The sequence below is a fragment of the Haliotis rufescens genome, unplaced genomic scaffold (genome assembly GCF_023055435.1).
Source record: "Haliotis rufescens isolate VD_foot unplaced genomic scaffold, xgHalRufe1.0.p SCAF_8, whole genome shotgun sequence".
Lineage (NCBI taxonomy): Eukaryota > Metazoa > Mollusca > Gastropoda > Lepetellida > Haliotidae > Haliotis > Haliotis rufescens.
In genome coordinates this window covers 27,708,385-27,726,156 of record NW_025964372.1, presented here as the reverse complement: position 1 = coordinate 27,726,156, position 17,772 = coordinate 27,708,385, and the positions used below count along the sequence as shown (strand labels likewise).

Here is a 17,772-nt window from a genome sequence, read left to right as displayed (position 1 = left end):
CACCCAGGTAACAGAACAGTTAATTTCTCACCCAGGTCACAGAACAGTTAATTGTCTCACCCAGGTCACAGAACAGTTAATTTCTCACCCAGGTCACAGAACAGTTAATTTCTCACCCAGGTCACAGAACTGTTAATTTCTCACCCAGGTCACAGAACAGTTAATTGTCTCACCCAGGTCACAGAACAGTTAATTTCTCACCAAGGTCACAGAACAGTTAATTTCTCACCCAGGTCACAGAACAGTTAATTGTCTCACCCAGGTCACAGAACAGTTAATTTCTCACCATGGTCACAGAACTGTTAATTTCTCACCCAGGTCACAGAACTGTTAATTTCTCACCATGGTCACAGAACTGTTAATTTCTCACCCAGGTCACAGAACAGTTAATTTCTCACCATGGTCACAGAACTGTTAATTTATCACCCAGGTCACAGAACAGTTAATTTCTCACCCAGGTCACAGAACAGTTAATTTCTCACCCAGGTCACGTGCACTGGGCAGTAATACAAGTAGTACTAGTAGTAGATTGTTTATTAAGGTGTTACACACACTTGAATGTGAAGTAAATACACAAAATGTACATACAAATGAAGTTTGTCAAGCCACAATGAGATACTAAAAATCAATTTGTCCTAGATTGATGCATAAAAAGTGACTCAAACTTAATACTTTACAACATTTTAACTAAAACAGAAAAAAAACAGGAATATATGCTACAACAGATGAAACCCATTAAATGATCTTATCTTGGTGACACAAACTAACTGTAAGGCTAGGAACACCAGAAAGAAAGCTCAGTAACATACAGGGTATATGATAACTTGCAGCTGAAGGTCAGATTTGCTCCTGTTAAAAACTGACCCAAGTTTTCCAAAACACTGCATTTGTGTATGTACATTGTACTGTGGCAGCATCAGTTTGATTGTGTAGTACTAACTGACTGCTTAATGCCATTAATGCCTGAATAAGCCTAAACTTTGTAACAGATTCAAGTGAACAGAGGAGGCATTTTTGGAGAAACAGATCTGGAGGCAAGTTATAAGCTCTGAAAAAAGAGGACATAGGGCTCGATAGGATCATTTTCCCACACTCTGCGTCCAGGCTGAAAGTGGGTCAGGATATATGAGAAGATGTTTTGAACTTGGAGTTTGCAGGGCTACTAAGTAGCTGAATGTCTCTCTGAAATTGGTAATGACAAGTTGCAATAAAGAATTCTTGAAAACTGCTTGCCCCTTTCCCAGAGCTCTTGAGATGATTGAGTTTGTTTTAATTAATTTATTGAAGTAAATTTTGATGAAATGTGTCAATATGTGGTTGCTCCCTGTTTATGAATCTTAATAATTGTCACGCCTGATAATCAAGCTTACTAGGCAACAATAGATGCTTGTTTATCTACTGGACTTAATGTCTTATTATCTGTATTTTTCTGTGTTCAATCTTTCTCACTGACTGAAAACCATATTGATGATAGGATACTCTTGTTCCTATAGTATAATATGCAAAATTGTGTCATATGAGTGGCTTGATCTGCCATTTAAGCAAGATTATGAATCATAAAGACCTTGTATTGAATGTAATTGGTTTGACATATACTCAGCCCTCAATTACATGGGTATTGCATTAAATATTTATACAATACAATGAATCAGGATGGTTGGTAGGCACAGGTTTTACGACTACACCACATTTCATTGGAATAGTTTGATTATGTGCTAAGCTGTTTCTGAAGAATAGTTTTCAATTGATTGAGTATCAGTAATCAGCTGTAGTGTGCTCTTTAGATATTTTGTGGTAATTGCTATTGATGGTTGAGATAACATGTTTTGATGCTTTGACTGGTTGATTTATGATTCTTCGCAATCAGAATATATTTATGTTCTCCTAGATTTGATATTGTTTCGATTTTTATAAGTACCAATTTATGTGAATTTCAATAAGTTTTGTAACAGCTTTCTTCCTGAAAAGGTTGAACTGTGCGCAAGATTTTTTGTTTAATTTTTGTTCTTGACGCACTCAGCAATATTCCAGCTGTGTAATGGTAGCCTGAAAATAATCCAGTCTGGACCAAACAATCCAGTGATCAATGTTTTGAGTAACATCCCACACCATCAGGGTATGATGACATACTAGCATCCTAGTCACCAAGCTTGACCATCCAATCCATTTGGTCACCTTTGGCCAGCATAGGCTGCTAAGGACCCATGTGTCAGTGCCCAAGTAGCCAGAATGGAGTTCTTAAAGCATTCTTAGTACAATGGAATAATGAGGAAACTGATACAATCTTTTTCATGTATGATGATAGTTAATCTTTCAACACTGCACCAATTTGTATATGGTCAGCATGAGCATACAGGCTTGAGAGCATTGCGACAAGCCCTATCTACCCCCGGAAGGAAATAGGTTGGTTCAAGTCAAGAATATCCTTTTGTTAATGAATTACTTATTGATTAGTTATACTTGGCATAACAGAGTTGTCACCTTACATGCGAAGGCTTGAGAAATTTCAAGTATATTTTCCGGCATGTAATAACTTGTAATTTTCCCAGCGAGTTACGTGCTTGGCATCAAATTAGCCAGTTTGCCAGTAGCTGAATATGTTTGAGGTTAGTGTATGCTGAGAATAGCATTCATGTAAGTGTTTGACACACAAAGAGGGATTTTTTAAAGGTGGCAATGTATAGCTAAGAATAATCAGAACCACATTTAGAGATGGGATGCTTTATGAAGGGATTCTAACCATGTAATTCAGTTTTACCGAATTTAAACATCTTTATACCAGAGTAAGAACAGGAGTCAGGAGTCCAACACTAATAGCAATGTTCCTGATATATCAAGGTGGCGGGTATACAGTTAAGTTTGGACCAGACAAGCAGTGGTTAAGTAGTAGTAGTAGTAGTAGTAGTAGTAGTAGTAGTAGTAGTAGCTGCCATTGTAGTAGAAGTAGCAGCAGGAGTAGATTGGGCCATACAACCACTAGTTGTAGTAGCAGTAGTTGTTAAAGTGGTAGTACAAGTATTTGGTATGCTAGTCATAAGAGGCCAGTGATGGGATCAGGTGATGCTGACTTGGTTGATGCATGTCATCGTATCCCAAATGCGTGGATCGATGCTTATTATATCAATCACTGGATTGTCTGGTCCACACTCGATTATTTACAGACCTCTGTCATATAGCTGAAATATTGCATTGTGTGGCATTAAACAGTAGTAGTAGTAGTAGTAGTAGTTAGTGGAAAAGCAGTTGTAATAGTAGTAGTAGTAGTAGTAGTAGTAGTAGTAGTAGTTAGTGGAATAGCAGTTGTAACAGCAGCAGTAGTAGTTAGTGGAATAGCAGTTGTAACAGCTGCAGTAGTAGTAGATGTAGTAGTTGCTGCTGACTATGGCAAGGCCTATCTCTGTGGTTGTACTGGGTGACCGGATTGATCCGTACACGAGGGATACAATGCCACATACACCTGTGCTAACAATAACAACACCATTAAAACTGCACCTACATCTTCTTTGATTATCCTTGCGTTTTAACATTAGTGATTGTACATTTAAAAGCGTCACTAGTGTCATAGAATGGAGCGCTTTAAACATTCACCAGAGTTTTAGTGATAGATATTATGCAATTTTGTATCAGATTGGTTTTTCAAGAACTATGGTTTGTCACTTTTTAAAAGTATGATTTGAGGAAGCAGTTGACAGCAGGAATATTTAGAATTTGTCAAGGGGATCAACTGAAACTCTGAAATATATAACATTAAAAATATTTCCTGTAGAGAATCAGATGTTAAAAAAAAGGACAATATTTTTCGCCTGGATTGTCATTGAAATATCAGTCCCATGACGATTCCGTGTTAGAATAGGTCTTCAGCAACCCATGATTGTCATAACGGGTGGTCAGGCTTGCTGACTTGGTTGATGCATGTCATCGTATCCCAATTGTGTAGATCAATGCTCATGATGTCAATCACTGGATTGTCTGGTCCAGACTTGATTATTTACAGACCGCCGTCATATAGCTGGAATATTTCTGAGTGCGTAGTGAAACAACAAACAAACACAAAATTATTGTAATATCAACAGTTTGTAAATAGTACTGTTTAGCCAGCTCACTTAAGCCCACACAACAAGGAGCTGAGAATATAAGGCTAATGAGATTCCAATCTTCATACCTCACTAGTTCAATTTGTTTACTTGTCAAAATATGAATAACAAATTGATAGCTGTGCAGTATACAGACGTGGGAAATTTGGGAATGGAAGAAACCAGGTCGTTGAGGAACTGCTGATTGTCGCACGAACATCCTGTCCAATCTCAGGCAAAGGGCAATTACTGCAGCAGCTAGTGTAGCCATTATAGTAGGCCAAATTGCTTGCAGTTTATCATAGGGAGACCAGCATAATTGAGGTAATTCTGCTCCCTGTGTTGTGGAAAGACATGCAGAATAGTTGCCAGTGTATGGCTTATTGTAATAGTAGGTAGTATGTCGTTTGGTATACATGCTTGGGTTTTCGTGTGTGAAACACAAAGCTGATTGAATTTCTTAAGAATTTTAAAGTACAGGTAAACAAAAGGTCGAGGTAAATTACCTGTTCACATGCTAAGATTAACGGGAAATGCCAGCCTTGATTAGCATTTCTATGATGTTATCGTTTTTTGAGCCAAAGTCATTAAGTTCAGTAGATTTTGAAAATGGATTTCCCATGCCTTTGGTAGTTTTTGGTGTACATTTTCCACTGAAAATCTAGCCACATAATTTGTATATTCTGGCACTTAAATATCTTAATTTTTGCCTCCTATTGTTGTACGCAAAACTATTTTTATAAGTGTATTTTGCTGTAATATGTTGTTAGGTAATCAGTAGAACAGGACAGAGATGAATTAATGACAATCTCTGCAACACTCAAATCAACTTGGACTCTGATTCACCTTTCAAGGCCATAAAAAAACAAAGGTCAATATTTAATGTGCTCTGCTTTGAATTCCATGCAAGCCATATTCACAACAAAAAACTAAATATTGACATATCTTGGTGAATCCACCTGAGTCTCGGAGGAATGCTTCTTAAGCTCATCGCTGTTTACTTGCAGACTGAATTCCAACAAGTTTCTTCCAACTTTTTGCCATAATTTTTAGCCAAGGTGTATTTGTAACTTTGCATCGAAATATTAAACCCTGTTCTTGGAAAAATCCTTGAAAGTCTTATTTATCGATATTATTCCTGTTTCTAAAAAGGGGTTAAGGGTCGTTGCCAAGATAGCCTTAGTCTTCTCCAAGGGCGGAGCTTGACTGTGCCTTTGTTTTCAGGCCACGTGTCAACATTTGAAAAGTCTGTTAAGTTCTGCCTTTTGCCTTTAGCCAAGATCTCCTCTGAAATCACCTGTAGGTTTTTCCTACTATTGACAAGTGTAAATCATTTTGGGAAATTGACAGTTTTTGATGGGTGACCTGTGAAAAGTGTTAAACAGTCATTACCCGTCTGTTGTTCAGTAGGACAGCTTGAGGGGATCAGTGTAATTAATGAACTATTTGTCTGGCAGGCATCAATCTCTGGGCAATTAAAATACCTGATTAGGCTTTAATGTCAGGCAGTTGCATCTATTAATCTTTCTTGTTTAATCTCAACTTTTGTTAATATAGAATATTGATAAGATATTTTGAACAATTCAGCATCTTTCGTAATTTCATTCGTTTTCATCCTTAAATGGTTCTATAATTTGTTAATTCTCAATTTTCTTTTCCTTATGAATATAACCAAGAAAATAGATTATGATTGGAGATGAAATTATTGTTCATATTTTTCTGTTTCAGTATGAGAAAAAATGTTTCTTGGAATATATTCAAAGTAATATATTATCAAAACATTAATTTTTATTGCCTTTTGCCAAATTAGAGTTTGAATGTGACAGTTGCCCAAATATACAGGAAGTCACTTGAAGAGGAAGAGATAAAAAACGGCATGGAACCCTCTTTGTCCACAGAATTCAAAACTGAAAACAGATGTGGCTTGGTTCTGGCTTTCTTAAATTCAGATATATTTTTTACACAGATAGCCAAAGATAACCAAATGTGCAGCGTTACTGGAGACTGTTGCCATGTGGCTGTATCGGTTACATTAACATATTGAAAAGGTCTTTGCCAAGTTGACATCACTACCCATGCCTTAGAATGATGATCTCAGTTGAATGTCACATGTTTCCATATCTGTTTCATCCACATCTTCCAGCATAGAAATGTGTTTTTATTATAATATTATGTTTTCTTTCTGACATGGTTTCTGATATATACAATTTTTTTTATCTTGATGTGTTAATGGATTTGAAAATTGGTGACCTCGTATGCGAAGAGTAATGGCATGATTGCAAATGCATTAAAATTATTTGCCCAATTTATTTTTCTGATTCTAGTTATAAATGTGATATTTGATGCCAGTGTGGATGAAGCTAGGTAAAGTTGATATGAATTGGTAGGTGACATCTCCCACCATAAACAGGATACCATAAAAATCACAAGGTCCTCCCTTTAAAAAAGTGTCACTGCGTGGAGGTATGGGAGACATGGGCTGACAGGCATTGTTGTGGGGTCTGGTCAAGTGGTCACTTCCATTGTTCCCTGTCGGGGTTACTCGTTAAAGGCTTTACTATTCACCTGTCGGCAGGTGCACTAGGGGCTTTCAAGGGCCCTGGACAAGCCTAATGGTCTCAAATTACTACCTGTTTTGATTTACTGTTAGTGGCTGTGTGATGGAATTCTAGGCCACAGAGGGAAATAAGTAGACTTGCACAAGTCTCTATGGCAACAATTATTAGTTTTAAGCCATTATTTCTAGATTATATAAATAGTAAGAACAAGTTGTCCCTATAAGATACTGTACTGTCCGCTTATCTCGACTATTGAGGATAGAATTACCACATATCCATGGACTTAATTTCAGCAAAGCCTTGGAACAAGGCTAGGAAATAGGCAGCCACCTTTTGTACTTTCATACTGTGACCTCAAGCTTTTAGCTTGCATTTTCCCATCAACTGCTTCAGTAGAATATTAAAAATGTGAATATTGCAATTAAGAACATATTTCATATCTCTAGAATTAGTATGATTAATATCTTAGAACTGATGTATAATGTGTTATTAAGTGAATAATTTTGACATGCCTTACAATGGAAATTGATAAAGTGTTTTTTGTACATTTGTTCAAAAATGTTTCAGATTTAATTTGATGGGATATTTTCTGAAACAAGTGTAAGCTATTATTTTTTTATTTTTTAGACCCAGTTTTGTAAAGCACAGTGTTCGCACATAACATTCATGCATCAGTATTGTCCAGCCTGGGGCATTCTGGGTATATGGACATTTAAAATTATGGTGGTGCCATAAACAACCTGAGGCCACACTGAACCCCACCCCCCACCTCCTCCTGCTTAAACCAGTTCTGATGTAATAGTAAATAGAATTGCATAAGTGTTTTACCTCCTATTAAAGGGCAGATAACCCAGTCAGTAATTACTTTAATTACCCCCTGCAGCATTAACAAGTGGTCAAGGAAGCATGTTGCAGTTCTGATTTGTTTTAGTTTAGGCTGTAAAAGTGTCACCGAAGTAGTTGATTGAAGTCCTTTATTCCAATAGATGTATTACATAATTCTTGAGATTATTTTTTACCTATATCTATTGAAAGTGTCTTGTTCACCGGTTATGTTCACGATTTACAAAGGGTGGCTGAAAAGTTCTGATCTGAACTATTATGAATGTTCAGTACACCCTGAACGTTTTCGTATTTTAAGTACAATAGTTTCCTTGCTTACAGGCACCATTTGAACCAAATGCACAACCAGGCATCATAGTTCTGCAGCCATCTAGACTAGATATGTGGATCCATGCGCGTGATGTCCATCACTGGATTGTCTGGACCAGACTTGATTATTTACAGACCACAGTCATATAGCTGGAATATTGCTGAGTGTGGCATTAAACAACAAACAACCAACCAACTATTGACAAAAATGGATGTATTGAAAATGAATGTATCATAAAATCAATTTGATTTGAAATATGGCCTTTAACCTAAGGGTATTAAGTTTATGGTCATATCATTGTCCGAGTTGATTGTCTTCAACCAGTACGGCCATCAGGGCCAATTATCTGATATCAAGGTCCCGTTATTCTGATCAGGACCCGTACGTTGCCATGACTGTTATTGAGAAGACATTTGCACACCAAGCATTTCAGGATGATAAATGAATCCAAACATGACCATTTATTCATAGGCCATGAGATCCGTGAAGATCCAGGGTAGAATAGGTCTTCAGCAACCCGTGCTTGCCGTATAAGGCGACTATGCTTGTCGTAAGAGGTGATTAATGGGATTGGGTGGTCAGGCTCGATGACTTGGTTGATGCGTGTCATCATATGTGGATCGATGCTCATGATGTCAATCACTGGATTGTCTGGTCCCAACTTGACCGTTGTCATATAGCTGGAATATTGCTTAGTGTGGTGTTTAACAAACAAAAAAATAAATCATATGGCATGACACTGGGATGCTCAGTAAAAGCATTCTCCAAAGACATTGTCTTATCCTCCACAGAGGCAATGATCAAAGTCCATGATTTTTATTTCAACTGAAAATTTGGATATGTTAACGAGACAGAGCTTATTTGAATACCTCTCCCAACATAGAAATCAGGTAATAAAGATGGGCAAGGTGTTTACAAAATATTTACGCAAAAATACCTTGGTGGTCAATTATCAAGCATGATCAGCAGTGTCCATTTTGATAGTCAGGGGCTCTAGTTATGGTTTTTTTCATAGTATAAACTACTACATAATGTACACAAGATACATATTTATTATATGTGAGAGTTTGATGTATTATTTGTGCTTGTGATGGTGGAATATTGATAAACTTTACATAAAACCAGACTCACTCACTGTTGACTGACCATTTAATGCAATAGTTAATAACAAGCACACCTATCAACGTACAGCAGTCATGACATGGCACTACATTTTAGCAAGTACCGTGTACCTATAAGCAGTTTCAGAATGAGGGTGACCAATTATTTCGTACTCTTGACATGCTCAGTCCTTCGAACTACATGCTTTCACAACAACACGATATTGCTGTCACATTGATCGTGACTGTTCAAGCCCACAGCTTTTCACTGCAGCTTTTCATAATTTGGGGCTTGGGAATTATAGAGGGTAGTGACGCACTTAGTCACCTGGATTATTAGGCTGTGATGGAGAAGGACAACATGGTCATGTAAACCACAGATCTGTGTAGGAGTGGATGTGTCACACTATGTTAACATTCGCTGTGTGGGGTTGGTTTTTGTTTGGGGACATTTGTTTTATTTCGGTTTACATATTCGACTGACTGGAGTTAAAAGACACAGTCAGAAATGTAATATATTTTCCTTATTATTCATGTTTGATAGATCAGAAAAATAAAGAGGTACAACCAAAAACACACAGGGTGAAAATTGGTTTAACTTTCCAAATAATAATTGATTGAATTTAATTTTCCCAGAAGTACATACAGGTTACATTACAGTAAAACATTGCAGTTTTACCAACTAAGTAGACTGACCAAACAAGTTCATGACATATTTTGTTTTTTGTTTATATCCCAACCAACCCCTGCTAATATGTTTGCAAAAGTCTGGAAACATGTAACATAAAAAGTGTGCCCGAATGTTGTAAGACATATTTGCTAGTTACTGCAGCACTATTCACTTAAGCAACAAGGTATGAACAATTTGTTAATGTGGTATAAAACTCCTACTCCTACAGAGTGTGTCTGCTAACATAGTTTACATTTTAACAGAATATATCCGATCAAAAGACTTTTATGTTTGCTAACACTACTTGTTGTAGTGTCACTCACTCACTCACTCACTCACTCACTCACTCACTCACTCACTCACTCACTCACTCGTATTGTTAGCAAGCAAACATAAAAGTCTTTTGATCTGATATATTCTGTTAAAATGTAAACTATGTTAGCAGACACACTCTGTAGGAGTCACAAAGAGCGTGATGAATGCCGTGTTTGTGAATGTATCGGTCGGTTGTATTGGATTAATGAGGGTTCCAATGGCAATGACAGACAAATTGAAGGAGGACTGATCGTGCCCCGTCAAAACGTTGTCCATTTACATATTGGCGTTGTGACTGACAACAAGAAATTCACAGCAGTCTCGGACAACATTTAAGAAAACACCTGGGGAATTGCACGATTTGTTGCTTAACTCTACCCAAAGAACTTGGTGTTTAAAGCAATCGTCTCTCGTCATGTTCACCTTGACTGGTGGAATGTTTAATCGGGGCAAACATGTCGTTTGTGTCTTCTTCCCTTCTTGCCATCTGTACTATAGTGACTCATGATCGCTTGTATGGTTTCTGAGATGTGCTCAGCGTAAGTTCTTATAATGAGATGAGAATGTTTGAATAAGAAAAATAGCTACATTACAGTCCTAGCTTGGGAAAATGTGGACTTCGTCAGATGCCTTGGCTGATAAACATACTCCTGTGTTTGTGCCGTATCCAATAGATCTGTCTTCAAGATACTGTGAAAGACATATGTCACAAGCAGGGTGTACTGGGTTTTCATGAGCTGAATGGGGTCAGAGAACCTTAGATCATTTGTAAGAGCTAAGTGGTCTTGTACAGCCTGTGACATTTGTTAGACAGACCCGATTGGTCTGGTATACACTTAGACCTTTGGTCATAACTGATCGGTCATCGGCACCCTGAGACCTTAAGTTAGATCTGAATGGTTTGTGCATCCTCAGACCTTCATTAGAGCTGAATGGTCTTATGCACCCTTAGACCTTCATTAGAGCTGAATTGTATTATGCACCCTTAGACCTTCATTAGAGCTGAATGGTTTTGTGCACCCTTAGACCTTCATTAGAGCTGAATGGTCTTGTGCACCCTCAGACCTTTGGTTAGAGCTAAATAGTCTTCTACAGTCAGCCTGTACAAGGTACACATTTATTAACTTAAAACAAATTCTTTGCATTGACTCTACTTGTGGAAATGAGATCTAGTTATATAAGATTCTTCAGCAGACCTCTTGGGTTTAAAAAGTTTACCAGTTTACTTGGCTGACTTGTGCAGGTTTTTACTAAACAGCAATAGGCCAATCAGATAGCTAGAAATATTATTAAGTAATAATGATTGGCTTTGTAACTCTAGCCTTCTATGTCCAAAACACACATATATGTCTGTTAGATACATGACTTTGCAATGACAAGCTGTATCATTGCTGTTTGACATTGAACCATTTCTTCTAATTGTTGAATAATTATTGGTGATTTACATAATGAAGAACCTGTATGTGTTCTTTAAAGACCATTGAATGTTTGTTGTTTGTGTTAACTTTAAAACTGTCTCAAACCTCTTTAGAAACTTATTCTAGGATAAAGTAATTTTCTGTTCTGAAAATGTTTGTAAAAAGTTATATGGCATATGGTCATCAACAAAAATTCATTTTCAAATGTCTGTAACTGTTTTACTTAAAGTGTTAAGTTTTCCTTTCTGTCATTGACCTTAGTGTATGTCAAATACTTGGAACACTTATTTTTGAGAAAGGAAATTGAATGATCTTAGTTAATTATGATAGTAATCATCGACTATGCAGCATTTTTGAAGTCTAATTTAGATTCTTCATTCATAACTAGTTGTTACAGAGTAGTACATTGGCACATTTCGACAGGAAGTCAGTGTTTAACATCACTACACACTGTAGATTTTCTTCGGGGGAACAAAGAATTTCCTATGCAAACAAGAGGAGTTTGTTTAGTAAACAGCCAAATAGCCGTGGGTTTTGTAATCCAACAAAATTTGTGTTGCGGTGCCCAGAACACAAAGCTGTAAGTCTTGGGCAAAACTGTCAAATCAAATCTAGGCAAAAGTTCAAATTTAGATATCGGAAAAATGGCCCAATAAGGGATACTTATCCCCTTGATGAGTTGTTGGAAGGTAAACAGTACCTGTGTACTGCAGATAAAAGGCTCAAACAATCGAGAAAGATTGATTTTTATCGAGATAAATATTTGGCATTTTCAGCGGTATTTTGATTGACTTTATTAAGTCAAGGGCAAGTTCTCTTAACCAGGCTATGAAAGGTGTTTTTACTCTGGTACTTTGTTGTTTTGAATCAGTTTGATGTTATGTAACATCAAACTTCATTCATTGAAATACAAGGTCTTGTTGGTAACGAAAGCTTCCAATAATGCGACTTTGGCCATGATGAATTTCCCCTTGTCTACCTGTGATGAGCAGTTTGAATACCTTTGATCTTTGAAATAATACTCACGAAATATGATTGTCTAAATTAAAAAAATTGTTTTATGTTTTTTATAAGTACAAATTAAACTTCTTTCTGCAGTTCCATGTTTGATTGACATTTAATGCAGAAACATACAAATGTATATCCTTGATCTTCATCAAAAGCGAGTATACATTATTTCAGCTCAATGTTCAGTTAATTGTTTCATCCTTGGTGTTTAATTAGAACATGAAAGAATTCTTTTCTCAGTGACCATCAAAGGGAAAATATTAGATAATTTCATATTTGTCTTTCTTTTCCAGGTTTCCGAGGACGTAATTGTCAGATCAATGTAGACGACTGTGTGAACAACCGCTGTAATAATGGATCTACCTGCATAGATGGAGTGGACAGTTACACCTGTCGCTGCCCACCTACCTATAAAGGTAAGTTTCTTCTTTTGTGAGGACTAAGTGATGTGATGTAGCCTAATGTTTGAGGCTGTCTTGATATGCTGAAGATTTAAGGTCAGTTCATCACATGGATAGTAATACTGCTATGTGTGAAGCACTCTTCTTCCCCTCCCAGGGGCGTTCGGGTAGCCTAGTGGTTAAAGCGTTCGCTCGCCATGCGAGCTGAGTGTTTGGATACTAAGTGTTTTGAGGGGCTGTGTGGTTAAAAGGTTCGCTTGTCATGCTGAAAACCTTGGTTTGATTCTTGACATGGGTACGATGTGTGAAGCCCATTTCTGGTGTCCCCTGTTGTGATATTGATTGAATATTGCTGGAATATTGCTAAAAGCGGCGTAAAACCATACTCACTCACTCACTCACTAAGACCTGAATATTGTTAAAATCATTGTGAAATACTACTCGCTGACTCTATGGGATTAACATTGTCTTCTCTGAGGCTCTTGGGTGTTTCTCTGAGGCTCTTGGGTGTTTCTCTGATGTCGTGGGTGGGTGGCCTAGTAGGTAAAATATGGGTTCTTCACACTGAAATCCCAGGTTTGATTCCCTACATGGATACAAGGTGTGCAGGCAATATGGTATCCCCTGCTGAAATATTGCTAAAAGCGTTGTAAAATCTTACAACTTGCTAAATCTGATGGCCAAGATTTCAACATACGCAAATGTATAATTTTTTTAAAACATTTTCTATTTCTGTTTTGAGGGACTTTATTTGTTAATACGAAGTTTACAAATCTATCGCCAAGGTGGTCAGGTTGTTGACATTTGCTGGAAGGCCATGAACTGTTTTGCTTCCTGCCGATCAGCTACTCCTAATCATCCACTCCGACTCTTGGAACATGGGGAGAACTGTTTTTCGAAAGGGTGATATTGTTATACTGTATGTCAAATGAAACACTAGACATATAGCACTTTTTCAGCATTGTAATTTGCATCTTGTTTACAAAGGTAGCCTGTACAAACAGCAGGGGAACATACTGTATTGATGTCTGTCTGTTCAATCTGTAGTGAATTTTGTACTATTAAGGGAGGTATTATGTAGATAAGTTTGCTTTTTGACCGTAACTGTGAACCCATCCAGATCAAGACTTGCAACCTCTTTTGTATCGAAATATTGAAGTTAGGGGTGGAGAAACACGTCTCCATTGATAACATATGTTTGTGTGGGATATAGAAATATGGGCTTTAGAGTTGAGAAGTCTGTTGTAAAGATGTGATGAATATTTGCACTAGCTCTCTTTGTACCCTGCCCAACTTTCTATTTGTGGAGGGTAGGACAGCTGGGGCCCCAAGTCATTTTTGTGCTTTAAAGAATGTTGTATGGACATTGCAAGTTTATGATTACAACAGTTCAGTTCCTATCCAGGAGTAAGTCAATCATTAAATGTTCACTTTATTGGAAACGCTACCTAATAGTGTTACCCCAACGGTACCCATCTCAGCCGGTACATGCAGAACTGCAGGATTGAGGGCATGTTTGAAATGTAGTTTACCTTAAGACGTTTAGCCACGCAGTGCAAATTTCAGTAATAACACCCCCTCAAGTCCAAAACCTCATTCATGGGACGTTCTTGTACACCCCATGTAGAACACATCCCATCTCCTGTACACCATTCTCTGATGTTCTCTGATGTAGACTCATTATGCACTTCTGCCAGTAACAAGGCGCTAGGAAAAGCAACAATAAAAATTCCTGGAAACTGTTGGCATCGTCTTGAACTGTAAGAGATAGCTTGGCCCAGTTCTGCGTGCAGCAATTCTTGGACTGTTGTTAGTGGTGGTAAGTGGCGTAAGATTTATATATACCTACTGTTCACGCAGGGATTCCGCGGATACCTGCGATATTGTGAAAGAGGTGCTATTGATTGACTGTAGAACTACTCCTGCGGAACTGTGGACAAACAAAAGATTCATCACAGACAGCCATACAATATTCATTTGCTGGAGTACAGGTTCTTCTATTGAAAGACATGGCATCACACTAAGAGAAGGGGAGACAGTGTTTGTGACATAGTTAGGGATGAATACGATGAAGGGATTTGTACCTTAAAGTGATTTGGAAAGGAAAAATAAAATCCAGTTTATTTACTCTGAAAAGTCCTTTTATGTCAGTTACCAAGGAACGGTTCGGGTACTGAGTGTTTTGAGGGGCTGTGTGTTAGCAGTGTGGTTAACAGGTACGCTTGTCACACTGAAAACCTTGGTTCGATTCTCCACATGGGTACAATGTGTGAAGCCAGTTTCTATTTTCCCTTGCCATAATATTGCTTAATACTGCTAAAAGTGTAATAAAACCATACTCGCTCACTCACTTACTCCGTGTTTTTTTCAAATATTTTTTTATTCAATTCTGCATTACATCACTTCATGGCCGCAAATACAAGAACTGTGAAGACCATGAGTAGGAAATGTGGCATATTTGCCATGTTCCAAGTCTTTTGTTTTCCTGCAGTGTTGATGTCACAGAGTAAATTATTTACAGCCAGCTTATCTCTCTACATAAAACTGATGTCAGCTTACTTGCACTTAAATAGATACAGCTGAAATGATCCATTAGAGGATCGGTGTTCGTGTGGATTAAAGCGTGGTTACTTTTCTATTTCACTTCATTTTTCGAAGTAAATAATTCAGTTCCAAATTCCATGTGCAATATCAGGGTTTCAAAAATGATACCGAATGAATTTGTTTTGTGCAGATCACAGTGTAGATATCTGTGAGGCCAGAAATAAAAAGAATAATTAATTCACGCTAACAATGTTGAGAGAAGTATGTGTGAACCCTGACACTGGTACGTTACAACGTAACATGAAATATGTTTCACACATGATTGATGCTGTCTATGTAATGTTGTATCGTTAAGTGCAATCAATTAACTGATCACATTGTTTCACATCTTGCCTGTCAATAAATGTCGTGTGCTTCTACTCATTGGATCAACTATCTATGCATCACTGGTCTGTCTGCCCCACTTGTTGTGAATAGGCTGCTTGCTTGTAAGTGTGCGAGCTTATTATCAGCCTATGGAAGTAATTATAGAGAGGGATTAATGCTGTTATAATGCCTTATTAGATTAATAGATGAAATAGGGATGGAAAAAAATATATAACATGAGTTTTGATGTAGTTGTTAAGGTTATTCTGTGCGTTTATGGTTTTGATGTATTTCAGCTGAGGAGGTAATGGTACACTTTGTGAGTGAGTGAGTATGGTTTTATGCTGCTTTTAGCAATATTCCAGCGATATCATGGCAGGGGACAACAGAATGGGCTTCACACATTGTACCCATGTGGGGAATCAAACCCGGGCCTTCGGCGTGATGAGCGAATGCTTTAACCACAAGGCTACCCAACCACCCTTATCACATTATGATACAACGTATGATACGTTATATGTGGACGCTCGTTATTAAATCATCAAAGGGAAGAATTGGCCAACCAAAATATATTTAGAAAACTTGAGTTAATCAAACTATTAGAGTTAATTCTTGCTCAAAGTATCAATCACTGGATTGTCTGATCCAGACTGAATTATTTACAGGCCGCAATCATATACCTGGAACATTGCTGAGTGTTGCATTAAACAACAAACAAACAAGTTGCTTTGCATCAATACAGGGTACTCATATCATAATCATATTAAGGCACAAACATTGTGATTTGTAACATCTGTATGTTAAACAGTATATTGTGGTGTGACACTTACCATTTCAAGTTGAATAAGATTGTAGATATATTTTATGAGAAATATAGTTTGGAGTTTGGAGTGAATATCAATATGCAGGAGTCTGAGAAATTAGTCCAATGACTTGTGTATTTAAGTTAAGATAAAGCTAAGGTTTGTTCATTTGAACAAGCTGTCTGCGTCTGTTGTGCCATATCAGTTTGTGTTGAAAGTGAACAATTTCTGCCAAACTGAGGTACGGGATGAAAGTTGGACAAAGGTAAGGATGTGCCTGCATCACTTCCTTCACTTTGCTGATAGTTTGATCTTCACGAAGGCAGTGAACCTTGGCAAACGTCTTATGTTGTTGAGTTCAAATACACCACAGTCAACCAATTATAGGGCATGAGAAAATAGTTTTATGTAGAATATGAAAATTCTCGAAACGAGTCCTTTGGAAACATATCTTCATACTTTTAACAGGTCGTGGGAGCAGGTTAGAGAGTCACAAAGATAGAGAAATAAATTAGGTGTTTGGGTTACAAGCACCTGCAAAAGTAAGGGTTATGGTCTTGTAGAGTGATGAATCATGAAGATACTCGGGAGAGGTTGAGTCATCGGAGGAAATTTAGTAGAGCGTGCTGCTACTGAGGGAGTGATGAATAACCTGTAAGCTAGAATCATTGAAATGCCTTTGTGTCTTGAAGATATCATAAAATAAGGATGTATTTTGTCGTGGGGCATCTATTTTCTTTATGCCTCCAGTTACTTGACAAAAGCGCGAAGTTAACATGTCAGATGCTTGCACTGTGCTGATTTTTCACAGAGTTCATGTAACCTTTGTACTGCAACAATTATAATATTTGGACATTTTCAGGAAAATCTTTTCTAATGTTATGAGTGAGTCTGGTCTCATGGTTTAGCAGTATTCAAACCAGTTGTCAGATACAACCAAGAATGGCTTTACAAATTGTACTCAGGTGGGGAACTGAAGCCTAAAGCAGATGTATTCATGTGAAAGAGAACTTGACATGTTTCATTTAAAAGTACTAAATGCATAGGTAAAGATGAAGTGAGTCAAAGAGGTTGCTTTTCAAGTATTTGAATTTAAGCAAGTCTTTCCGCCAACACCAAGCTGATTTTCATCAATGTAGATAAAAACATTACAAACATTTTAGCCATGCTTATGTACTTAATCATGTCAAGAATCCAAAACTTGCAATTGTAAGAAAGACAAAAAGGCTTATGTCAGCTATTTGACAATGTCTTATTATTTTCATACTGGTATTTCAAAGTTAGAATAGGTCTTCAGCAACCCATGCTTGCCGTAAAAGGCAAGACTGCTTGTCATAAGAGGTGACTAATGGGAGTGGGTGGT

At 37.4% G+C, this 17,772-nt stretch overlaps 1 protein-coding gene across 4 annotated transcripts in view; it reads left to right on the top strand.

Annotated features, from left to right (window-relative positions):
• Positions 1–17,772, top strand: part of LOC124143472 (neurogenic locus Notch protein-like) — a 113,105-nt gene that overhangs the window by 68,428 nt on the left and 26,905 nt on the right. For all 4 annotated transcript variants that reach the window (XM_046512467.2, XM_046512466.2, XM_046512465.2 and 1 more), the window contains one exon: positions 12,589–12,711. In XM_046512467.2, the coding sequence (XP_046368423.1) occupies positions 12,589–12,711 (123 nt within the window). The remainder of the gene's footprint in view (positions 1–12,588; positions 12,712–17,772) is intronic.